The sequence below is a fragment of the Schistosoma mansoni genome, chromosome W, assembly GCF_000237925.1.
Source record: "Schistosoma mansoni strain Puerto Rico chromosome W, complete genome".
Classification (NCBI taxonomy): domain Eukaryota; kingdom Metazoa; phylum Platyhelminthes; class Trematoda; order Strigeidida; family Schistosomatidae; genus Schistosoma; species Schistosoma mansoni.
In genome coordinates, this window is record NC_031502.1 from 47,971,649 (window position 1) to 47,999,189 (window position 27,541).

Here is a 27,541-nt window from a genome sequence, read left to right on the forward strand (position 1 = left end):
GACAAACCAGTGGGACTATATTTAACATAAATTACATATATAAGCATGCTTGTCCATACGTATTTTCGTAAAATCTTATAATTGGAATCATATTTTTACCCCGTTTATCATGTTCATACATTTGTCTTGTTTAGGACAAGAAAAGGAATGACTCGGAAACTAGATAAACTTATCAACTGATTAACTTTATTTCAACCCTCCATAAATGTGTCTCCAGGTTTCTTTACCCGACAATTCAGTAGCAGTGGTCGCTAGACCCCTCATATCTCGAAGGCTTACAAAAGCTGTCTGCTCAGTTCTAATATTTGTTTGGAGAGCAGATACCCAGACGGCTACTGACGCGATGGTTTCGAAGAATAAGTTCTAGGTGGACGTCTCAGAAGTATACAGCACTAGGGGCACTTAAGAAGCCAACAGATTCTCGACGAAGCTATTAGGCTTCATGGAACCATTATTCTAATTCACTTATAAAGTCTTGAAAATCACGCAGAATGGAAAAAAAGTCCGTAATGATGCAAGACAGTCGTGCCGCTTAGTGCGCTATTGGCGAACATCTGTTCATATTATTATGACGAATGCCCTACCGGTCATAGCAGATATTATCTCATAACTAGGTAGCTAGCTAGTTCTGTACTTGTGACTTGAGAATCAAAAAGAACAAAGATAATTTTGTTGTACTATACAGTCGCTTTTATAGGCATAAATGATTATTTGACGAAATACTAACTAACAAGTTTTGTGTTAGGGGAAATTTAGAGAGAGGATAAAAGCATGTCACAGACGATTCGGAAAGAAATGAATTTGAATTCGAATAATGATAAATAGTGAAAATCAGTTGAAAGCACAGAGATCAAGAATTATAAAAGTCACAGCCAGATGAGCTTCATGTGTTTGTATCCGTATATCTTGAATCTGTGGAGTTTGTCCCTTCAACGAGCCGTAGTAAGATCATTCGTGCAACTGTACAAATGTAAGAACATAATGTCATTAATGTGATATTAATTAATAGAATTACATATTAATTTACATTTCCCAAGTTTACATGAGTTTAATAAAAGTGATACTTGATTTCTTGGAAACAAACAACGATATTATTAAGATTATTCGTAAAGTAGCGAGAAATATTGAAAGTATATTACATGTTATTAGAGCCACCAAACAAAAACGATACTTCAAGATGATTCAAATATACAGAGTGAAAGCACAGCTTGAAAGGCTGTTAAATATCCACTTTGAGTAGTTGCTTTCACATTAGATAATACTGTTCAACAAACTTATTACTACTTAGGATATTTTGATAAGTTATTAATTTTATAAAGCTTCATTTATTGTTTTAACATATCACATTTCTAAATTAAATGAGAGTGTGATAAACATTTATTGACAATAAGATGATCACTTTTTATATAGTCCACTGTAATCATTCTGACTGAGTAAGTTCATCAATCACTGCGAATTCACCGTATTATACAGAAAATGTATTCAAAAATTTTATGAACTGGACAATGCAAACTCGACTTTCGAAAATATTATTAGATTTTCCAATATTGAAAAATCCTAATCATGTTCAAAATTAACTCCTGGACAGTGAGAAAAACGAAGGTGTTGATTATATTGATAAGTTTAATTATACGACTAATTAAATTAGTTCTGATTTTTTGCTATTCATCTTGTTGTTTAACTGCAAAATGATTGTGAAAACAGAAATCCCGTCAAAATTGTAAGTATATCATTCAAATTATTTTCTGTATACAGCGAATCAATTAAACCAACAACACTAAAATTAGGTGTGCAGAAATGAGGTTACGAGATTAAGAACTATAATGCTCCGAGATAAAGTAGGACAGATACTAATTGTTTGACTGACTATACAATGTTGATTGAAGTAGAGATATCGCGAAGAAGGCCTTTATGAAGTTGATTGACAACAGGGTCATATTTGAAGCTGTTTCAAGAAGTATGACAGCTCTTTGAATAAGTGTTATACTATATTTGTTCGATATTTACTTCAAATTGAGGATGCGAGATATATCAAGATATTTACACTTGAATCAAGAGAAGTCTACGAACACTTTAGCAGAAGAGGTTAATACGGATTGTTGAATTTTATAATATGCATGACGGAGTGACCTTAGTTACAGTACACTGAAAACCATGAAGCAATGGACAGTTGTTTCGACCCATATACTAATCACAGTTATCTGATCTGATCTCCCGGACACCTAACGAAAAGACTTGACCAGTTGAGTTTTACTACGTCGCGTGTGAAGCAGTTACCTACAGACAGCATTGGTAGACGGTTGTAGAATATCGCGAATTGATTGATGTAAGACATGCAAACTACACAATGTTGGTTTAATAGTCTAAAGATTGGGGAGATGATGCGAGATATGAAGGTCTTGGGTTTGATTCTTGATGAGATCGTAGGTATACATTACAAAGAAGCCCCAAAATAGAATGAAACAGCTGTCCTGTGCTCGTGGTTTTTGATGGTTGTCTAAAGTTAGTTCGTGATGTCAATTATAAAAGTAAAATGTGATGTATAATGAAATAATAAGTGCCTTTAGTTTTTATAGACGCAAAGTAATTAAAAATTGCACTCACCACGACCAGCTCGTAGACGTGCGATACTATCCAAGTGATTGTTCCCAGAACTTAATATTTTTTTCGTTCTGATATCATTTGTTTGACATAACTGTATAAGAAACATTAATTAGTAAACGAATAAACAAATGATTTAGTGAGTTAAGCATTTGTCAGCCAAAATGAAAATCTACTCTTATTTTGACAGCCAATAAGAGACTTAAAGTTTTCTATGTGTATGCAACGTTAATTTGTAGATTTTCAGTCAAATCAGGTTATAGACTTTGTATATAAGTCTGTCATTTTGTTATAAAAGAAAAAAACGACTCTAATTTTCCAAACTAGTTATCTATTTTTTGATGTCTTTTTAATCTTCCCTTGGTTGCTGAATCGTGGAATCAACTCACACCTTTCGCTTCTTTTTTTACATTGCCAAATCATAAAATAACTATACCGCCTCCTTTTGAACCGTATTCCAGAGTCGGATAATATACGATGTGGAAGTCGCAGGGATGAAATTCGTAACACATATCCAAGCCGCCAAAGTTAGTGTTTCAGGACAGTGACGTCAATTAAATAGTCGTTACTTCGGCCAGATATTTTGGTAACTGATAATATTGAGTAATTAAAACCCGGTTAGATTTTCAACTTTTATTACGAGTGATTAGAAAGCACAACCTAACATATAAAAATACAATAATTAACGTCACACAGTAATTTCGTTTTGTGTTTGTCTTTCTGTGTAGAAAATACTGGTAAAGTTAGACAAGAATGTCGACATACCTGACTTGCTTCTTCTTCATGCTGTTTTACTACTTTCATAAATGCTGATTTTCCATGGTCATCACCATCATCAACTTCACTTTGTTCGTATACATTTGGATCAGGCTCAATTATTTTTATGGACCGATCAATTCCGCTGACAGCAATCACTAAATCAATTAAAGGATTGAAAGATTAAAATATTACTGTTAGAGAAACAAAATAAACAAATACAAGTAGGTATTCTGCCTTCAGGTCAATTTATTGTGACAAATATTATGCGAAAAAATAAGCAAGAGATAGAAATTTTTTTAACCTATGTCATAAAGGAAGTATAACCGCAAAATTAACATACATTTATTGTTGGAAAATGTTGTTAAACTACACATTTGAAGTAGTTTATAATATACAAGATTACACGTTAACATAATTTACTAAACTAGTGGTAATGTTAACTAACTTGGAAAACGAGGATGAGGAATAATTCGATTTACTACAGATGTATCTGCTTTAATAGCAAGTGCAGGCTTTCCTGTATTACGATCCCATGCAATTAAATGACCACATTCAGATCCGGACAGGATAAAGTTCCGCCCCCAAAATGTTGAAACTTTGACCTGCAAATCAATAAAACATAGTCTAATTTGGTTATCGAATACATAATGTAAGGAAATAAAACGTCTAACCCTTGACTCAATCAGTAGAAAAATCAATTAAATCATGATATATACCAGTAGACAAAAATTATAAAACAAAGTGCAGTGGACGTTACTCATAACATTGCTTGTAAGTAGTATTTTGCGGAACGTGGACAGTTTTAGTACAACGGAAGCACGGCATTGGAAGAACACGCCGGAAGATGCAAATGGACGGTTGAAGGCTATGTATATGAGTTGCTTTGTAACTTATCGCAATAACTACACATTTCTCCTGTCTTTTGTCATGTTTTTTTAAAAGCGGATAGCTAAGCTCATACAGTAAGAGAAAAGTTAGTCTATTAATTATTTTTAAATCAAAAGACTCTTGTCTTCTCGGTCGGATCATAATTTACGGACAACATTTGAGTGAGGCCAAAGTGAACTTGAGAAAATTCAACTGCCTACTAGATTTAAAAGAGTTGTAAATCAGTGTAAGGAAATAGGACTAAGATCAAGAGTTACAAGTTATTGTCTTAGAATTATAATCACAGTTTCAATTGCGAAGTGACATCAGTTACAATGCCAAAATACTATTTAAACACATGCATGAATACATTTTGAGCCAAAATTCAAAACTTTTTTGTCTTAAATCTTATTGATTCTTCGGTAAATTATAGTCCAATCATCTTCTACACTTGTCCACTAGCGTTGGCTGGCTAAAAATAGGCAAGTCAGAGTGCTCCAGCACACTAATTTATGTCCTACTAGGAATTTATAAAACAATTTAACAGGAACCGAGTTTGAAGAGATTACAAAAATGAAATCAGATCTAGAAATACAGTAATGTAGTAAGAAATAAACAAAAGCTGCATCTTACTACAGCAACGTATTAAATTCAACTTTATATGAACTTACACGCTTTATTCATACGGAGTAAAGCGCCTGAGCTATTGGCTGATATTTTTATGATCTCCCAAACCATAACTTGCAACATCTATTACAGATTTCGGATAAATCAGAATTTTCATACAACTTGAATATCATTGTACACAAATATCTTAATGGTACAATATTGTTTAGTGTTAAAGATAACTCAAATATGACGGATGAGATTTGATTTGAGGGAGTGGATTAGCATACAAATAAACGTGAATGGTATTAACAGAATTTAAAAAATGTGCTTAGAAAACAACATACCACAGTACTACAGCATTCACGACCACAATACTTCATTATTTCGCGACACCTTGGAGAAGAATTAATGACGTCAGAAATATATGCATCTGTTAAGTAATCGATAGGGAGTTTCTGTTCACGCTGAGAGCCTAAAGTAAAGAACAACAATTGACGAAGGTGAATACGGACATGATATAAAAAGTAATAATCTACTGTAACAACACAAATGCCAATAATTTAACTTGCAACTCAAATGTAAAATGCAAAAAGGCCAGTGAGGATATAACACCATGGTAAAAGTACCTACGCAATCAGATCACTCGCAAACTGTTGGCTTTTAAATACAGTAATTCCAAAAATAGTGAGAAATATATTTGTCATTTCAAACTCATAAAAAAATATCCAAAACAACAATAAATAATAAATTTCTGTATTATACCTGTGTAAGAAGTTTGACTAGTTGTTGATTCGGCAGGACTTGAAGATGTTGTTTGAGATTCAGTTGACGCTTCATCCACAGCACTTTCATTTGTTCTGGATCGATGCTGAGTGAGCCATCTGGAAGACATAGCATTACATTAATTATCTACAGAAAAGTAGAGGGATCTATGTGGTAAGTTTAAACATTCACAACACCATGAAAATATTTTTTGGAAATAAAATTAAAGTTTTGTGCATAATTTACCCGTTATAACTTTACTACTTGACTTCTGTGTTACTGACGCACTAATTGATGGATTTTTATAAGGGTTATGGAAGGAAAGCCAGTTGATTCAATCACAGATGTGTTATGAAGTAGCTGGATAATGAGGAGCAATGATACGTCAGCATAACACTAAACCTTATAGTTCATATTCAGCACACAAATACTAATCGATTTTAACTATTACGTTCAATATTTATCCTCTTGGTTCTTATGCTGTTTCGAGCCAAGCTTCAATGATTATGGTATGTATCAAAACCTTTTGATATTAATTTTGTAAATGTAAATTTGAGCCGTTAGCAGTTGATGAAAAGCCTTGGAATATGATAAATACACATCTTCCTGATAATCTCCTCACTTTTTAAAATTTATCGATAGATTAGGTTATATGAAATTTAGAGTCAGTGTTTGTTATTTTCGGCCCTGCTGTAGAATACTCGCTTACTAGCCTAGGTTCGCGGTAGTCAATTTCTTCGAACCATGTATTCTACTCACTGTACGCATGAGGAGTCAAGAGGGCGTGAGAGCAATTCATTGATCTGAATATAGAGGGATTATTACAGAAATCACATAGATATTTATATCCTGAGTTATTAAAAGTTTTGAGGACAAGTATTGATGCACACATAATAACTTTTCCTCAAGACAATCTGAAATGTCCTACGTTACTTATAGCAAGTTCCCTAATGCACTTTTCGAATGCTTAGACATTGTAAGCAATGATAGTGTCTGTAGAAAGAGAGCAATACATGAAATATTAAAGTGATTCCATCATAATTTATAAAAGTAGAGTTTATAGAAGTAGTAAGAGATTAAACTTGTATTTCATCTAACAAATTAACAGGAAACTTACCGATAGAGAGCAACAGTTAAACGTATATTTGGATCTGAAATAAGGCTATCTGAAACAAAAATAAAAACAAAATCTCATCGACGATTAGTGAGTTTTCAGATCAAAAGTTACGTAAAAATTCATAATTTATGAAGATTGTAATAAAATACAGACAGTCATCAAATGGATATTCTTACTGAGTAACCATGACCCATAATATGTTTTAGAATAAAACCTTAGTGCATTAGATATCTCTATGTATAGCACATAGATAAGTAGGGATACTTGGAGACTTATAACGTTAATAACTTGTTTCGGTTTATGCAAACAGTAGAGAGATTTTAATTATCTTTAATATCCTCAATCTTTGGTAAGTGTGCTAACCAGCATGACCTTTCTATCATATAACCGTGAGTTCGAATTGATCATAAACAAGCAATATGTAATTTCTATTACTATCAGGATGTAAACCTTAAGCCTTAGATATAAGAGTAGAATGAAGCTTGTATACCTCGTATCAGCATAAGTGGCCTTTACTTCCGACTTGATGGGACAAGAACAGTTACATAACAGTCGGTAACAGAGGATTATTTACTGAAGTGTTATAAATCAAAGTTATATTGAGAAATTCATCTTGAACTCGAAAACATAGACAAAAATGTGGTGTAGAAAAAAGGTTGAAGTGGCTTGCAACATCCAAACAGTGAGTAATGAGTTCCTAATTATTTATCATACTCATTGATCCTCGCTATCACGGAAAATTTGCATTGGAACTATTATAGTTATGTGAAAAATGAAGTAAATGCATACAAAAAGAATTGTAACAGTGAGAGAACGTGGGATAACACGAAACTGTACCAAATATTTTCGTGACACATGCTAGTGACACGAGAGTGATATATTAGTTGTAATGAGAACGCTAACCAATGAAAGATAATTGCTTTATCTTCCTCAATACTACTAACGGCTTCTTTACCAATATTGAAACCAAATCTATAAATCTCGTGTGAAATCTTACCTTCTGATGAGCGAGGAGATTCTGTTTCAGATGATGGACTGCATGTATCCGTATTCGGTAGCCAATCAGGCCGCTTTAATAAATAATAACCCAAAAATGTAATAGTAATTTAGTTGAATGAAAATAAAGAGAATTCAACAGAAAATTTTTTTCGACAAAACCATGTACTTAAGCTGCACATTCGTATTAAAAGTTGCTTGATAAATATATGGGTTTCCAAAAGGATAGAGATTGCATCATAAAGTAGTCCGAGATTTTAAATACGGTCAAGTCACTTAGTTGCCAGAGAAAAATAATTACCATGATGATGTTGACTTAGACACCAACAAAATAAATAGTTAAAAGATTGGCGTATGGAAACTAAGAGTATTTGATTTCGTATGAAATATATATATAACGCATCTACTGACGATCATGAATTTAAATTGTTTTGGAAAAACATGACTACAGTACTGAACAACGATAGTAATAGACTATTTGAAAGCAAACGCAAAAGCTACAAAACAAAGCGCTTTACAGTAAAAAGGGTTATTGAATAGATAAAGAGCAAAAGCTGCAGGAAGTTGCTCGTTTGTAGGAAACCTTTCCCATGACACATTCAGTAAGTTTAAATATCATTTTATCACTTACAACGATCTGAGATAATTATACAGTTGAAGGGAAACCTAGTAAACACAAGAGTTGTAAAGAGTATTTTTACAGAATAACGGAAAGTAAATGAAGTAAAAGTGTGCTACTTTACTTTGACTTTGAAAAACTGTTGCATCAAAAAACAATAAGAACATACCTGTACTTCAGAGTCGCTGAAAGCTTCTTCTGAATAAAGATCATACAAGAAAACGGGGGCATACATATGACTGACAAGTAAATGTTTCCCACCAAGATCCGACGAAGGTAACTGTTTACGGCCAGTAGGTAACAAAAACTGAGTATGATCCTTGTCATAGATAGGTTCAAACTTGACGGACGTTATATGACCTGGTCCATAATCTAGTCTGAATGTTTTGTTCGAATTTATCTTCGCGGGTAAACCAAGAGGTCTAGCTACACGAAATGGAGTTGGTTGGGGTGGGTCGCCCACAGCTGCAGAGGAGGACACTGTAAAATTAGACGTAAGTTACTGAAACAATATGGATCCGTAATTGAACGAATGTCAAGTAAAAAGTTATGTGAACAAGCTCTGATAATCACAACTGTCAAAAAGCGACGTTATCTAACAAAAGTAATATCGAGTGTACGTAAGGTTATTACTAGCAATAAAACTGGTCTGTATGTTGCCTTTTGATTTGTCGTAAACGTTTTATTACAACCCAAACGTAAAGAAATTAATTAAATTGACTGGTTTACCAGGTACTTAGGTGTAGGCCACGCTCAAAGTGTGAGGGCAAATGATTATGCCTGGCCGCACAAACGGGAGTAAGGTGGGGAGGGGTTCGAACCTCGTACATAGTAACCGAACCACAGTTGAACCCCTAGACCACTGAATGAACGCCCCGCTGAGTCTAAAATCCATATAGCAATAAACTGAGCATGTACAGAAGCACTGAAGATGAAAGATAACGGTAATGATTGTCAATTTATTATTGGGTACTAATTGAATGGTGGACTTACAAGTGGAAACGAGCTTCCGAATATCAAAAAGACGTACAAAACCGTCGGCTGTCGCCAGCGCAATTGAACGACATCCATTCAAAGGATGGATATCACCAGCAGTTACTGGAAAATGAAACTTTAACTGATTGACAACAGAAAAATTTGAAACCCATGGTGAGTTTGTGTTGTTGAAACATCCTCGACTACAACTCGAACTCTTGTGCACGACGGAAGTGGCTCTGGTATCCAGAAGAGTCGCTGAATGGTCATGAGATAGTGTTATAAAGCAGGTAGGCATTTCTTGCAAAGTAAGAATCTGAAAACAACACCAGAATGTTAGCCAAATAGCAATGATATAGTGTAAGTAAAGAGGTAGAAAACCAAACAAAAGTATGGAACATTTGAAAAGCAAATAGAAATTGTCTTAGTCAACCAAACAACAAGGCAATTTATAGTCTTTAAAATGCAACTACCTAGTCTTGTTTTAAGATTTGTTAGTGATAACTGATTTTTTCATTCACGTTGGTAATCTGATCGGCTTTATTAATACTTCTAATAGAGGTTGATTCACATCTTGAGTGAGCATCTTATCAATGTGAGCTTATCGTAATTACAGGTACACAGGAAAGAAAGTATTTTCAAGAATATATGAAGTACTGAAACTTGACACATGCAGAAAAAACAATTACGACAATGACTATGAATTTCTCTTATACAGATGCTTAAAAAACTTAACTGACTAGACGACATATCAAAAGTACATACCTTTTACTTATCCCTTGGTAGATTTTCTCGACCATATTTCATTAATAATGTCTAGCAGCAACACTAACTACCAGCTGAGTTGTTGTTTGATAACAAAATCACCCGGTGATGAGAAATGCAAATGTCATTAGGAATTGAATTATCTAATTATTAAACGAACTCCTTGTTTTCGCCTAGACAGAACACTAAACCGTTTTACCATTAAGACAGCAGCTAGTTTTCGAAAGGGAATACTAATTTCTTCAGGCGTTCCACTTTCAGTAGTGACTGTAATAGTTAGCACTCTTACTACTCGCCGTGGAACTTGTGTCGAAAATGCGGTTTTTATGAGAGCACTGTCATAGGGATGTAAATATACCTAAGATAAAGACAGTTATCGGGATTAATAACAAGTGGAAACGGAAACCAAACGTAAAATGTAGTGAACAATCTTATATGGACTTAAACTCACGTCATACACAGCAAAGGCGTGACAGAAAATGTTCTTGAGACTATCCTTTATACTAGAATTAGGATTAACATGGGTAACACAACCGCATTTAAAGCCAACAACTATCTAAGGCAATTAAAAATTTAAATTGAACGTTACTTCGCTTCCACAGGAAAAAGGGAGAAACCTAGCTGTAAAGATGTTACTGTACGCAGGCAATTTTAAAGTATAGACGTTTTGATTTTCAGAATCCTGATTGACAAAAACCGTTGTTATTAAACTAATACAGTCAAGAGAACAAACTTGTGAAAAAGCGTTAGCAATAGCGATGCATCTGTCATCTGAACCCGACAAAATATACTCTCCATGATCATCCCAACAGATAGTATTAACCTGAAATACGAGGTTGGTAAAGACAACAAACTTACACAACCACTGTGATAGCATAACTCTGTCTTGACTTTCAGTGAGTGAAAGTAATACAAGTTATCTATTTCTTAGCCAAAGATTAAGTGTCACTTACCTTTCCATACCCATTCTTTGTTCACTGAACCTAAAAACTCATAGTTTATTCGGCCTGAGTTCATCAACGTAACGCCCCATCTAAATCCGCCTCCAGTTAATGACCTCAAGACAGTGAAAACATCCAATAGTTTTGGGAGCACTGCAGCCTGGGAAACTTCTACTAGTCTTCATTACAGAATTCTCACTCTTGATGATTTCCGTCCGTGAGTTTTTCAGAAACGTCAACCAAAGTTATATAGCATTCAAAAGTTGCAGCAAATTTTCTTAAATATGTTTATTTCAACTGTGCGAATCAAAAGATATGACTTATAAGTAGTAGAGCATACGTTTGAGAATGTCCTACACATTTCCTTAACTTAATATTTTTCTCAGAACACTTTCAGATTTGTTTGTTTATTGTAACGTATTATGATGAGCTTATATGTTTCAGATTCGTGCTCGTTTCTAATCACGAGTTCAGTCTTAAAAGTCATTTTATAATTATTTGAAAAAGAGGAGACCTTTTGGCTCAAATTAGGGGTTAGATATCATCAGTACTATGGCCATCAGTAAGATCCCTTATCGTGTTAAAGATGCCATAGATATTCAGAGTTTGACAACACTTTAGTCTGTAACGCTTATATCATCGAAAAAAATACAGACCCGGTCGAATCGGAAGTCAGGGATGAATGAGTTCGAAGATATGATTTGAAAGTGGTCGATACTGAAGATATTGTAGTAGTATTTTAGTTTGACAACTCTTTACCAGTAACACCTGTAATGGAGTCGTGCCCACCCAGTTAAAATCAGAAGTCAGATGCGAAGAGATTGGAAAGATATATTTAATCCGTTATCAATATATCGAGAAGCGTTTACTCTAATCTGGCTATTGAACGTAGGAAATTTTTCCCACGCCGTTCTGTAACGTGATCTGGTGCGGATGCATGACTGAGCGCCTTCAGCTAAACAAGTTCATTAAAACCAATGTGGTCAGCATCCAATGTCGAACACTTAAAAAGCTATTGATTTTGGGGAATTATTTACATCTACAGATCACTCCCCTCCTAGTGAGGTAGTGATGACCCTAAGACGTGACCAGCCAGAAGTTTAAACTCAACGAGTTTGTCGTTGATAAACACTCTTCTGATAGCTTGCTATGTTTAGCAGCGTCTGGTCGTCTTTCCTTACGATAAGGGGCCATGAGGTACAGCATAGTAATCGTAAAACAAAGTACAATAGAAATCTCGGTTCTTTGTAAACTTCATCGTTCTTTTCCAGCCGTCCTGGGAAGGAAAAAATTAGAACGTGTGAGTGCATGTCGAAATGCACTCGTACTTGCATAAAGACACAGGGTGAGCGGCAAAGAAAAGGTAAAAAACTAATATGCTTGCGACTAGAAAAAAAGTGTTTTTTTGGTTTATATATATATATACGCTCATAAGTAAAAAAAGTGTTTCGTTTTTTTTAAATAAATATATAAAAATAAGCATACTGAAAAAAAACTTTTTCATAATAAATAATGCGAAGGTAGTACAAGATAAAGTTTGTGTCTTACGTGCGATAGTCGTTTAGGTGTTCCGGAAATCTTACTCTTCTCCCAGAACGCGTTGTCTTATGTTTAATTTCCGACGTTGACGAAGTAATAAGGTGTGTGTCGGCTGTCGTGTGGGGTACTACAAGTGTAGGAACCATGTCGTTCAATTGAACCGAAAGAAAATCGACGTAAATAGGATTTCCTTCTTAGTACTCTGCTTTTAGGCGATCGATACTGATGCTATCGTTAGTGCTATTCTTATCGACTACATAGTACTTAAGTTCATGCTGAAGATCTTTGAAGGGTCCTTCATATGCTGATTCGAGGGGTCGTCGATGTGAGTCTAGGCGAACGAAGACATGTGTATTATATTGTAGGTCAGGTTGAACGCAAACACCAGCTGATCGCGGTGGAGTGGAAGCAGGTTTAACTAAACGCGTTGTGTCTGTAAGCCTGCTCGTGTATGAGTTTAGATCCATGTTCATTGAAGAGGACAAAGGATCCACGAATTCTCCTGGTAGTTGGAGTGTTGTTCCATAAACGAGTTGAGATGCAGTGTATCCAATGTCAGCCTCCACTGAATTGCGGATACCTAGTAAGATGATTGGAAGAGCGTCTGTCCACTGTGAAACGTTTGCAGCTGATAGAGAAGCTTTTAGTTGTCGATGAAAACGTTCAACCTACCCGTTCGCTTGTGGGTGGTAGGCGGTCGTTCGGAAGCGAGTGATTCTTAATAGTGTGGACAGACAAAGGAAAAGTCCAGATTCGAACTGGCGTCCGCGGTCTGTAGTGGTGGTTGAAGGGCAGCCGAAATTAGCTACCCATCGTTCGACGAAAGCGCGAGCCACTGTTTCAGCAGTAATGTCCTTAATCGGTACTGCTTCTGGCCATCGAGTGAAACAGTCTAGGCAGGTTAAGAGCTATGAGTATCTGTCTGAATCGGTAACGGCCCTAACAAATCCAGATGAACATGGTAGAAACGAGCATCAGGGGCTTTGAAAGAGTCTAAGGGACATTTTAAGCAAGTAGTTATCAGGACTCAGTGACCAAGTGGATAACGCGATGGCGTTTGAAGCGGGGGTACTGAGTTCGAGTCCCAGAGTGAACATCAACTCTGAGATGCAGGCACATCCAGCTGACGAGTCCCAAATAGAACGAAACGCGCGTTCTGGATTCCACTGCTAGCCACTTTCCATCTCTGCTTACCATACTTGTGAATTAAGGCTATATCGAGGCAATACGCACAGTATGCACACATGCCAATTAGAGACTGACCAGTTGCAGTCCTAACACATCGGTGGGAAGATTCAAATAAACAATACTAAATGAATCTAAGGGACATTTGTTGTGTCTTATGACCCTAGCTTTCTGGCATCTTACACAGGTACGCGCCCACTCATTCACATACCAGGCCAGCAAAGCCGTTCGGCTATGAGCTAGATGGATGCACGAACACCTGGATGAGACAGATTGTGCAATGTATTGAAGACGTTGCGTCGATTATGTTTTGGTACGATTGGGCGATCCCTACCTGTAGATGTGTTACATAGTAAGGTTTCCTCACCTGTTCCCATCTGTTTAATACGCAGTTTTGGAGTTGTCGAGGATAACTGGTACTGAAGACCAATGTCTTCTTTTTGAAGCTGAGCGAGTTTAAGAAGGTCGATTCCAAGGAATCTGTTCAAGGAACCTATACGAGACAAGACGTCTGCAACTACATTGTTTGCTCCAGAAATGTGTTGTATATCTGAAGTAAACTGCGAAATGTAGTCCAGTTGTCGAGACTCTCGAGAAGAGTACTTGTCTGAGGATGAGCTTAAAGAGAAGGTAAGAGGTTTATGATCGTTAAAAAGCGTGAATTCTCTTCCTTCGATAGAGTGTAGAAAGATGTCTCTCGTGGTCGAGAGACAGATCGCCTACTTGAGACACTTCTACATGGGGTTTTTGACCGACTACGTTCACTACGAAATCTAAGATATCGTGTGAGAGTGTGACATAGTTCGGCTATGTCAGTCGGTTTCCATTGAGGCTTTTCTTTGACGGAAAAAAACTCGACGCCAGTCGATTTCGTAATTTCTAAAATTCGATCAGCAGATGCAGCCAGTTCGTCTACGGTGTTGTTTTGGAACGAGACGAGCACTGCTTTCACCTGTTTTGGGAGTTTGGATAAAAAATGTTCTTTGAATAGGCCATCGTCAAACGTTCGTTGACCTATGACTTCTCTTATCCTTAACAACATGTCCGTCGCGGAACCATGTTGCAGGTCGATATTGTTAGGGAGTTGATCCTACTGTTGTCGATCGTTTAGATCTTCGCGTTTTAGAATCGACCGTTTGAGTGTTTCGTAAGGTTCCGGAACATCACTAGTAAACATACTAGGTGTATTATTTACAGCTACAGGATAGTTCGAAATATGATGCCTGTGTGAAATTAGAAAGTATATATTTGTTTATATATTCTCCAGCTTAATTTTCGCAACATAAAAAATATATCTCTAGTCAGTTCCCAAGTACACACTTTCAGTTGCTGTATGACGGTCGCCAATGATTTCCTAGCCCAAATTTAATCGCTGCCCACCCCAAGCTTTCTCATGAAGTTAAAGATAAAATCCTAAAACTATTTAGCTCAATACATCATATCGTCTTCTGTTCTTCGTTCCTACATACTTATTTTGTCGGAAAATCGATGACTGCCCCGATAACGTCATTTCATTTTCTCTATAAGTAATCTTCCCTTGCTAGTTACTTAAATGTACAAACTCGCATTTTAGAAGCCAGAAGGATCCTACAAGCACATAAACCTAATTATGTGCGCTCCCCACCGTAAAAACTCATACATCCTGCGATCAGAAAATATTGAATCACTGTCAATGGAACCGTTTATTAATGTTGAAGGAGTAACAAATAAAAGAGTTCGCCACACAGTCTATTGTAGGGTCACTGAATATCGAACAGATCATTGATCCCTGTCAAGGTCAAGGATAGTCAACGCGCATCAGTCAATCGTATGCCATGGACTGGCCCACGCGGCAGTGGTTGTTCTTTCACTTCTGCACTTCCGTGGTTGTACCTTAACTAATATATTCTTGTAATAACGTCCTTTGTGTTGTACAGTCTCCATAGCGTCCATGATCCTTTGATGCGTCGATGGTTCAAACCACGTAAGGGCCGGTCGCGAGGTGTGACTTCAGCGTTAGTTGGTTCGTCACCATTCTCGTCTAACTATAGTAGGCCCCCAATCATTTCGGCATACAACATCAACGAAGATGATCTTACACTGGTGAGACTTCGGATAACGCAACCTATCATTATGATCTTTTTTATTGCATTCTATACTTATTATTTTTCATTTTTAACTTCGGCTATCTTGATCAGTTTCTGTGATTATTCGTTGCTTCATATCAATACTGATTAGTATTTCAACTGAAATAATTAGTTCAATCGATAGAACTAACCAATCAACTACGACTATAATCGACTATCGTGGTTTTTTACCAAGCATTAGCAGCATGTAAATGCTCCTGTGTAATATGTCTGTTAAAATATCAACCACTCGTAAGTATAGCCTCAAGGCAACACGAACGCATATCTGTTTGCAACTTATCCACTTGTATAACCAATACAGGATTAACTGTCGATTATAAATTCATCTTTCTGCCTGATCACTATCAACTAACTACTATCAGAAACTATCTACTAGAATATTTTACTTTCTTGACCACTGCCTGCCTAATTTCCAATTGCTGAGTTCCATGGCAAATCAGAGGATACGAATGCTAGAAATTTACGGTGAGTTTGAATTATAAATTTCTCGCAATATTAGATCTTGTTTAGACTGTTCGTCAGGCAATTCTACGTGTTTGGCTTAAATTAAATTTGGACTTATACAAATTCAGTCTACAATGCTTCGTTAATCTACGAATTTAATCAGCAAATTTCAATTACTTGGGAGCAAGCGTAACCCAGGCAAGTTTCATAATTGAGTTAGTTAATTTCGTATAATGTTTATGATGTCTAATAACATTTCGCGGCTACTTTCACTTAGAGTAGACAAACATTCTGACACTGCCGTCAAATTTTAGTCGAAACTATGTACATTTATGACTCGTAAGTCAACATACTCCGAAAAAACGTATTTCATGTACACGAGCAATCTTAGTCCATGTCTTAACGAGACACTTCGTCGTACTTGATGTCACTTAGCGCTAGATAATATGCTTTTTTACGAAACGATCACATTATCTAAACCTAAACTTTAGTTACATTGGTGGTTACCATTTAAATTAATGTTTACTATGCGCTTTGTATTTGCTGTTATCTCACACAGTAAATCATGGCTCGATTTCCATATTGCACGAAAGTCACTTTAATTCCGTCTTCGGCTTATTCATATGCAATACGGGTTTGGAAAATATCTAAACGTCCTCTGAAATTCTCCACGAACCCCACGATAATCTTCGTATATGTTTGCTACTGCACATCCAATCGCCACATAAACAATGCCCAAACGAACGTTCAGTACAATTGTCAGTATACGAAATGATGTTACTTCGATGTGACATTACAACACATCCGAACTATTGTAGTTATTCAAATTCGACGTGGTATTTTTTTCATTTTATTAAGTATTGTTTCCGCGTGGCTGTTATCTAACAGATGATTTAGGTACATCAGTCGGCTGTTCAACTACTCGACGATCTAAAGCCTGTCCAGTTCAATTGGTGGTTTGACGACACTCATTCACACGAATTATCGGTTTACGCAGTCGAGCGCATCTCCTGCAAACTGACAACGATATTGTCGTCCCTACCCCAACACTGACAGCATTTTTCACCGATATCATTGACATGAGTCCAGGGTGACACTCTTGGTTTCTTATGTTCTTTTCGACATTTTTCGGTTCACTCATCAAACAAACATGCAGCACCCATAGCCGTTCGGCTATGAGCTAGATGGATGCACGAACACCTGGATGAGACAGATTGTGCAATGTATTGAAGACGTTGCGTCGATTATGTTTTGGTACGATTGGGCGATCCCTACCTGTAGATGTGTTACATAGTAAGGTTTCCTCACCTGTTCCCATCTGTTTAATACGCAGTTTTGGAGTTGTCGAGGATAACTGGTACTGAAGACCAATGTCTTCTTTTTGAAGCTGAGCGAGTTTAAGAAGGTCGATTCCAAGGAATCTGTTCAAGGAACCTATACGAGACAAGACGTCTGCAACTACATTGTTTGCTCCAGAAATGTGTTGTATATCTGAAGTAAACTGCGAAATGTAGTCCAGTTGTCGAGACTCTCGAGAAGAGTACTTGTCTGAGGATGAGCTTAAAGAGAAGGTAAGAGGTTTATGATCGTTAAAAAGCGTGAATTCCCTTCTTTTGATGGAATGTTGGATATGCCGTGCAGCACAATACGTAGCCAGTAGTTCCCTTCCGAACGTGCTGTACCTAGATTCAGTGTCTAGCAACCGTTTCGAGAAAATCCTTAAGGTTGCCAAGAGTGGTTAACCCATTGTTGTAAGACTCCTCCGATTTCTGAGTCAGATGCGTCTACTGCGATACTAATGGACGCTTTAGTCTCTTGATGAGCAAGCAGGGTTGCCTTAGCGATATGTTCCTTAACTGTGGAGAATGTTTTTCGCGCTTTGTCGTCCAAATTGATGGATTTCCAATTTCCACGAAGTTGGTTGGTTAGCGGTTTCATGAGGGATGCGCATTTCGGTATGAACAGTCTATAGAAACTTACAAGACCGTTAAATGTGCTCAATTGCCTAATGGTGATCGGTTCTGGGTAATCCAGAATGGCCGTCACTTTGCTTCTTAGAGGCCGTATGCCTTGAGCATCAATAGTTTGTCCTAAGAAGTCTAGGGAGTTGGTTCCGATTTGGCATTTCTGAATGTTTACAGTAATGCCATGCCTTTGAAGTCGTTCGAAAGCGATGCCCAGATGCTGGAGATGGGATTCGCTGTCTGGACTTTCTATCAGACAGTCATCAACGTAAGCATGTACGAAGTTGAGGCCTCGGAAAACTTCATCTATGAACCTTTGGAACTTCTGGGCAGCATTTCTTAAGCCAAGAGACATTCGCGTAAATTTGTAGAGTACAAAAGGAGTTATGATAACGGTTTTTAGAATATCGTCGTCAGCCGTAGGAATTTGGTTATAAGCTTTAGCGAAGTCGATTTTAGAAAAGACAGTTGTACCTTTCAAGGTAGCTGTCAAATCGTGAATGTTAGGCAACGGGTAACGATCGGGAATGGTTTTAGCATTCAGACGCCGATAATCACCAGTTGGACACCAATCGTTGCTGTCCTTTTTAGGGACCATGTGCAAAGGAGATGACCATGGGCTATTTGACGGTCGAATTATTCTTGAGTCTATCATGTGATCGAATTCGTTTTTAGCCAACCTAAGCTTTTCGGGAGCCAGCCGGTCTGCTTTGAGAATACAGGTGGTCTTGTAGTCGTGATGTGATGTTTAACATTGCTGATTACACTCAGCAATTTCGGTTGCGGTTGATATATCACAGAGTACCTATCCAGTAATGGTTGATATAATGGGTCTATTGTGTGCTTAATTGTGACTGGAGATAATTTGCAACCAGACAAAGAAGTTACGCAAAAAGATAAGTTAGTGTTTCCGTCTACTAACCTTCGTCTGCGTGTATCAATGAGTAGATTGTGGTGTTGTAGCAGGTCTATACCAATGATTGGCATAGAGACATCTGCAACCAAGAAAATCCAGTGGATGGGTTTGCGTAAACCCACGTTAAGGTAGACGTACCTTTTCTCATATGTGGCGATCGGCTTTCTGGTCGCCGCCTGTAAACTTAAAACAGGCTCGCGAAGCCTGTTGTTAGCATTAACATAAAGAACGCTGACTTCTGCGCCAGTGTTGACGAGGTAGCGAACTTTCATTGTCGCATCCGCGACGCATAACAGACTAATGAATATGCTTCATACCATACTTAGGAATATGAATATATACTATTTACTGTTTTTGAATATGGAGTTGATTCGACATTTATATATATATATATATATATATATATATATATATATATAGCCTAGTTCTAGTCCTAATTTCATTTCTTAAACTTTTCATATGATTAAATGTAGTTTAGGTAATCATAGTAAAAATAACTCAAACGAACTCAAACGCATTTCAAAAATGGAAAAATAATTGTTTTTAACAAAATAATTTATTAAAAGACCTACTTTGTTATAGTTTTTTTCCTATCCCATAGGTCTTAGATGTTTTTCGTCGCATTACTTTTGACTGTTTGTCAAAGACTAGTAATATACTACTTATAGGTTTATAAGAAATTGTATAATGTTACACTCAACAATATTTAGGTCCACGTGAAGTGCAAATGGTTTCAGACGAACAAATCGGTTTTATTTATTTTAGAGTAAAGATTTACAGGACGAAATGTGTGTCAGAAAGCTAATCTTTTCTAGATGTATGCTAACAACTTATTTATTTTATTTGACAACATGGTAATTCAACACATTTTGCAAACATATACTTTTGATAAGGACTTTATCTTTATTAACGGATTTTTACTGTTTTGAATAATAATTTGAAAACAATTTCCTACTGAACGAAGGATGTTTACTTGAAGTATAGAAGGAGTACAGGGTGATGGACTATTATAATAGCTATATTGGTCTAACTACGTTTACTTCATTTAATAAAACGGCAACACTCTGTAGATTACTATGAATGAATAATTAGGTAAGATTGGATATGTGAAAGCAATGCGTTTTAAAATAATGGTGGTAATAGGCATCTTATTTTTAGAACTCGAACATAAATGTTGGATCATAATACGTTAATCAATTTGAAGGTGAGCAGGACAAATATTCTTTATTGATAGAAACTAGTATGATAGTATTACTAGAAGATAACGACAAAATGTTGTAGTTTGCAGTTCTGAGTCCTGCTGTAGTAAATTTGTATATGAAGTTCCAACTCTATGGCTGTAAGTATTAATCAGTTAACGAGCAATAACAAGTGTCGCATTGTTTAATCGCTACACCACTCTTCTGAAATTTAAAAATCCGATCACTGCGTTATGTATATAAAGATAGTGGTACCTTTTGTTTTCACTTGAACTGATGAAAGTAAACAACAAGACACCTGGCTAAATGAAGATATTTTCGTGTAAAAAGATCAAGTGGGTTTGTATTCATGAAAGAGCATCAGTTCTCTTAAGATTGCAGATACATTCTGATGATCAATGATAACTAGGATATAAGTTTGGAAAAGAGCTTTTTGAAAATTGCTATTTCTCACTGAAAGCAATGTACTTATCGTGAAACTTACTATATTTGTTATTATATTATTATATTTGTATGAAATGAGCGTATCTACTTTACTTAATATTTGGATTAGAAGGAAATACTAGTTCATGAATATATTTTTTTGGTAGCCGTAATCAAAATGTTGTGTTCAGACGGATATCAGTATTTTATTCAATCATAAGCCATGAAAATAAACAAGATATTTAATGTTAGCTTACTATTGAAATACCATAGAATTCGATACAGGGGAGTACTACTTTCATTACTGTATACTGGTAGGCGGATAAAATAAATAGTACACACTTTATAACAATGTCTAGTTTCACTTTATCTACGAATATAAGTAACCTGTGGGGTGTGAATTTTGTTTTAAAAAAAGTCAATTACACGTAAAGTAACGAGAACTAATTTACCAATTTCTCATTAACCATTATCATTAAAATTCAATAACACTGGGTTATGGAAAAGCATAACGTTTATTATTGATTGATAGTAAACGATAGACTTATATATATATATATATATATATATATATATATATATATATATATATGGGTGTATACATTTCTGAGAATGGTACATATACGATTGAATCGATAAATTGGATAAACCTAAAACTCTGGAAATAATGTCATACACAAAAAAAAACAGATCAAAAGAAAAAAAGATTATTGTTTTTTCAAATGAGAAACATACAAGAATATAAACAAAATGAAAACTGATCCATAATAAGGAAAAAGTAGATGGAAAGAAAAAGAAGATCAATGAAGAAAACAAAATCCCTAACAAGATTGTATCACAAAAGTAAAAAGGGGGAAAAATCGAAAAATGAAAGAAAACATTTTCATTTAGGGAAATTAATATTTTACATGGATATATATATATATATCAATAAACAAATTAACAGTAGTTGTATCTGGTAAAGATCCTCTTGCTCTATGGGAAACAGGTTACTTCGAATTAAAAAAAGAAGTGCTATACAAAACACTATTACAATCATTATTATCAGTATACATTTATTCAGTAGTATATATATATTTTCTCATTTAGTAAATGCATTTTTGCTTCTCTATCTTGTTTTATTAATAACCAAACCTCTATTGTTGATAGTTCGTTTTCTGTAATATGTATATTTAGGTGTGTTTACAGTGGATTTGTAAAGGAATTCAACAGTATAAAAGGATTGAAAATAAGAGGACTTATATTCTGCAAATAAAATAGACAGAAATCAACTCATATAATGATCGAATGAAGCTAAATATTCAAGAGTAGCTGCATAACAAAATGCATATTGATCAGATGTTTGTATAGTATTGATTCGTTGTGTACGTAACATTCGTGTAATCAAAAACATATCTACCATACCTTCAGATCTCATTCTGTCTAACAAAATGCTTAAACATATAAATACACCGGTTCTTCCTGATCCCGTACTATTTGAATGAAACGAGATGAAATAAAATAAGAAATTAAACATTATTTAAGTGAAATAATGACAAACAATTAAGTACAATTAACAAACTGTACATAAGGTTCTTTCAGCTATAGGGAACTTAATAGTTAACTGAATACTAGAAAACTTTCAGAATAGTCATGGATATTGACTACGTAAGTATTCATGTCATGGAGCTATAAATATTTTGTGCATGTCATTGACAATTTGGCTTAAGTGTTTTGATTGTAACTATTTTTTTACTTATCACAAGACAAATGCTTACCAAAGAATGGCAAGTATGTTATCTAATAGCCTGTGAAACTATGCACTTGATTAATTCGTCAAATGTTTTCTTCAAAATCAATGAAATTTACTGGGGATACTGACAGAAATAAAGCACTTTTTAAACTGTACATTTTACTACAAAAATATCCAAATTGCACATTGTTTGAAACAGTAATACTTCTCAACACTTCAAGTTAAATATATATTGAACAAAACTAAATGTGATCATCTTTTAGATCCTCAGGACTCATAACTACTATTGTGAAATTATTAAGACATTGTGTAGATTAATACCGTTAACATGTACCTATTTAGAATATAAGTATTGGGCATTAAAAACGAACTACTATACATAACTTGTAATCAATCATTGCGTACTGTATCATAACTATTTGTTAAAATTTTCGTTATAAATAACAAGATCTAGCAGATAAACGTGAATTATTGGCACATTCAGTATGAGAAAGAGAACAGTTATAACTTACTCCTCGTAGAAGGGATACTTTCCACTACAAAGTGGTATTTTTATGAGTATTAACTATTACTTAAGTAAACTACTGATAATTAATTATTTTGTTAGGTCTTAAAAAAGAAATCAAGTAAGCTAGTAAAAAAAACCAATCTAATTATTTATAGTTATACAAAGTATCTAAGGTTTACTTACTTGCAGTGAACAGTTATAGGACCGTCTTGTCCAAATTGAATTTGAGTTTTATGCACTTGTCCAATTAGGTCTATAATAGCTTCGGCAGATTTAGGTATTATACTGTCATGTGGCCATCCATGAAGTTGAAATTGTCTTAAAGTACGTGACTGACCATCTATTGTATTAGTTAATCGAAATTCACGTAATATGAAATGTGGCATATTATACTCAACCATAGGTTCAACCATTAAATTTTGATATCTTGTCGATCTATCACTTGGCCAATATTGATTAGTATCTGTTGGTATTAAATTCATATCTCGAGAATCACTGAATGCAACTATTATAGGTGAATTACATTCCCAAATTAATCTCCAAAAATCATCTACTGTATTCGGTAAAGGTGTTTGTGTTGCGATATAAGCCCGACTCTTACGATATCCATCTATATAACTGGCATTAATATAATCTGATCCATTTACTCCACGGATTACTGACAAACAGACACGATTAGATTCATAGGGGAGTATGTCTAAATCACGATTTTTTGTTTTGTTATCATATGTCAGGGCTGTAGTTATTTGACGTTTATTTAATAAATTACGATTTAATCTCTGAAAAGTAGAATTATTTAAAGAATTGAATAAAGCAAAATCAAATAAACAAATAGCTATAGATCATTTTCCTCCAAACTAACCATCAGCCAGATAAATTATTACCGATTTCTATTCAGGATAAACAATAAACAGGGAACCTTTTAATTTAATATTAATGATTGGGATCAAATATATCGGAAAGAAGATTTGTAACACTATTGGCAGCGGTTGACAATGGAGTTGTATCGCCAAGTGACAGAAGTTAAAATATATATCATTCAATGTATACATAATAGTCTAAATGAATTTTATTAACCATAAAGCTTAAATGTTCAGAGTTTGATTCCTGTAAACTTTGGTCACTTAACTATTTGGTACTTTAACATGGTTACAACTATTTTGTGTATATATTGTTAAGAAATTAATTAAATGAATTGTTACGCCCAGCTGTTTTACTTAGCAAATTTTTATTAAGCTAATATATAGCCTTTGTATTTATTACACTTGTATATCCTTGGAGACTTCGTTCAGTATTCATTAACTATTTGTAATTACACTAACAGAATGTCATGTTTTATATATTTCATATCAAACTTTACATCTTGATACTTCAAGTTTCTTAGTTGATTTAATATTCAAGGGATGGTTGAAGCAACATCTTTTTCTTTTCTTTCAAATGTTAATATCACTAGTTTTACAGTTTTGTCTCATTTCTTAGTATAAGTCGAAAAAAATTTAGTATTAAAACAATTATATAAGTAAATTAATTTCAGTTTAAATAAAATTCAGTTGGACATAACTTAAAACTATCAGAAGGGGTTTTGTAAAGATTTCAGTATTTTCATAGTTGAAATCATGAGTCAATTGAAGCTAGACCACCATCGAAAACCTGGAAGCACTGAACGGCCGTTCCCTCCTATTGTGGGACTCCTCAGTAGTGCGCATCCACGATCCCGCCTCACAAGATTCGAACCCAGGACCTACCAGTCTCGCGCCAGAGCACTTAACCGATAGACCACTTAGCCGGCATCCGGTGGTGTTTGTGTCTAGCTTCAACCAATCCACGAAGTTTGAGCAACCGTCGACCATTGTTTTCAGTGAGTTGATATCTCACAACAGACCTGGTTAAATTTCACTGGCCACTGCTTCCCACTAAAACTCCAGGAAATATTTTCTTGAAGTCAGTCACTAGCGACCATATGATTATAATCAGAAGGGGACTGGTAGGTCCTGGGTTCGAATCTCACGAGGCGGGATCGTGGATAGGCACTGCTGAGGAGTCCCATAATAGGACGAAACGACCGCCCAGTGCTTCCACGTTTTCCATGGTGGTCTAGCTTCAATTGACTCATGATTTTCAACTTATTAAATATCATCCTGAAAACAAACAAACAAATACAATGTGATATTATTTGCAGCTAAATTAAAACAGACCATCATTCAAACGTTTCTCGAGAAAAAAACATTTACTTACTTTAAATTCTAATTCTAAACTTGAAATTTTTATCGATGATGTCAAATGATTATTATCTTGTAAACCATTTGGTAATAAATTATAACCAGCTAAAACACATGTTGGTACAGGTTGACGTAATTTCACAACATGATTATATAATCCATGTGCTGTAACTTCAGTACCATGTACTTCAGCTGCTTCAATAAATACATCGTAGAGAAATGCATATTGTTCTTCTGTTTGTACCATAAAATTTCTTTGTGCACGCATTCTACATACTGCACCAAATATATCAACTGAATTTTCATGTTTAAGTCGTTCAAGCTGAGAATCGATGACGATGAATGCGCCTAATAATAAACGTTATTTAGTTGAGAAAAGTTTATTAGAAGTATTTAACAGAATTCTGTGCATATGTTTTAAATGAATAAAGTAAGTCATAAGAGACTCCCTAAAGGTGGAGATTTGTAGCTAAGGTGGATGATTTTGATGGAGTTTTGTTCTCTGAGCTGGATGGTTAGGTCGTGGAGCTTTCATCGTCCTTCTGAACGGCATCATCAGCACAAACTCCTCAATCTATTTTGATGGTTGTTAAATTAAGTGGTGTGTAAGATTCATTCATTTTACTTGAGAATAATGAATTTACTGGAGACATGTGATTGAAAAGATCTTTAACATAGTATTACTTCGTTTTTGTATGAACTGCCAGCAAAATATTGGGATAAATAGTTACAGAAAGAAGTTTGTATTAGGAAACGTGACAAAAAAACTACCGATCGTCCATCAAATCAAATTTATATATAATAGAAAGGATAACCAAAAGAGATAGGAGCTCTAACGATTAAATTTAACTATTAAACATATAACAGTATGGTATCAAAACACTCAATTCAGTGGTGATGATAAATAAAATTTGTTTTAGGTACATTTTCAATTAGACCCATATCGGGTTTTACTTTAATATACAATAAGATTTATATGCATATATGGAATTATTAAACAAACTGGTACACCAGTCATCATACTATCAAGCTGTACATTTCATGTATTGGGTTTAATTATGAAATCTATTCCACTGTTATTACTGACTCACAAATTACCTTGATTGGTTTGACATTTTTTCATATATACATGTAAATATTATTGTATACTGGAGTAAAAGTTTGATAAAGACCTAATTCAGAATCACTTTGATTGCATATTTATTTATTTATTTAACCACATAAATATTGGTACAAGGAAGCACCAGATAAATATGCGCCTAACAAATCTCATTTGATTTGTGTGAGGGCTGTGATACTGCCCAGGTGCCCAGACCAAAGCAGGTAGATTTCTTAGGGGGCCACACCTCATTAACAATACAGGGATTTCAAAATCTTGGGTAAATTTGCTGATTATTTTTTGTTGTTCAATCAGTGGCTGAACTTCACCTGTAGCTCTTCTGTAGTTGATGATGGCCCCAAGTACTGGCAAAGTAGGAGGGCTAGGCATGGGGGTCAGCAACCATGGCCTGTAGAAAACAACTTAACTAAAAAAATAAACAAATTAAACTATTTATACACTGTCCTACGAGTTGAAGGAAGAATTATTACACCTCATGATGAAAGCAAAGATTATTCGGAAGTCAAGAGGCCGATGCCCATTCTAACAATTAGAACAACCATTATTATAAGTAGATGGAATGTCCGGACAATGTAGGAGACCAGAAGGACCGGTCAAATACCTATGAGGGGACACAACTTGACAGTTATCTTAATAAACGTAACCCATTGAACCCAATCTGGATAGAAAAGATTAGATTTAGGAGAGATGCTGTTGTACACTGGCCATAAAGAAGAAAATGATCCACGCACTCAGAGAGTTGCTGTGATGCTCTCCAAGGAAGCACGAAAAGTACTGATAGAATAAGAATCTTGTGGATCCAGAACCATTAAATTATCATTGGAAAAGAAGATGGAGGGAATCACAACGAATGCTATTCAGTGCTATGCACCCATCAACGATAGCTATAAAGACGAAAAAGATAATATTTATGAGACACTACAGTCGATCGTAGAGAAGTGCACAGAAAATGACCTGACTGTCCTGAGAATGGACTACACCGTATATGAAGAAATCATAGGAAAACATGGACTGACATGGATTAATGAATGAAAATGGTGATATATTTGTCAATCTATGTGGATTCAACAATGTGGTTATAGACAGCACAATATTCACCCACACTCACACATACACAAAGCTACATGCGTCTCACCGGATCACACGACACACAAC

General features: G+C 35.3%; 2 protein-coding genes across 2 annotated transcripts in view; both read right to left on the reverse strand.

Moving 5' to 3' along the window:
* Positions 1-671: 671 nt before the first annotated feature.
* Smp_015390 (putative wd-repeat protein) lies at positions 672-11,087 on the reverse strand (the record flags this gene model as incomplete). The annotated part of the gene is made up of 15 exons (XM_018789955.1): positions 672-960; positions 2,605-2,695; positions 3,367-3,515; positions 3,806-3,962; positions 5,181-5,308; positions 5,599-5,717; positions 6,716-6,764; positions 7,713-7,785; positions 8,500-8,810; positions 9,324-9,621; positions 10,522-10,626; positions 10,660-10,752; positions 10,804-10,893; positions 10,929-10,990; positions 11,024-11,087. 15 exons carry the CDS (start codon positions 11,085-11,087, stop codon positions 884-886), a joined length of 1,866 nt encoding a protein of 621 aa, XP_018655346.1. The 3' UTR covers positions 672-883.
* A 10,219-nt stretch (positions 11,088-21,306) lies between these two features.
* Positions 21,307-27,541, reverse strand: part of Smp_130570 (putative receptor tyrosine phosphatase type r2a) — a gene marked incomplete at its 5' end in the record, with an annotated part of 62,373 nt that continues 56,138 nt past the window's right edge. Inside the window, 3 exons of the mRNA XM_018789956.1 lie at positions 21,307-22,279; positions 23,231-23,826; positions 25,283-25,614. Coding sequence (XP_018655347.1) covers positions 22,075-22,279; positions 23,231-23,826; positions 25,283-25,614 — 1,133 coding nt within the window. The 3' untranslated portion in view covers positions 21,307-22,074. The remainder of the gene's footprint in view (positions 22,280-23,230; positions 23,827-25,282; positions 25,615-27,541) is intronic.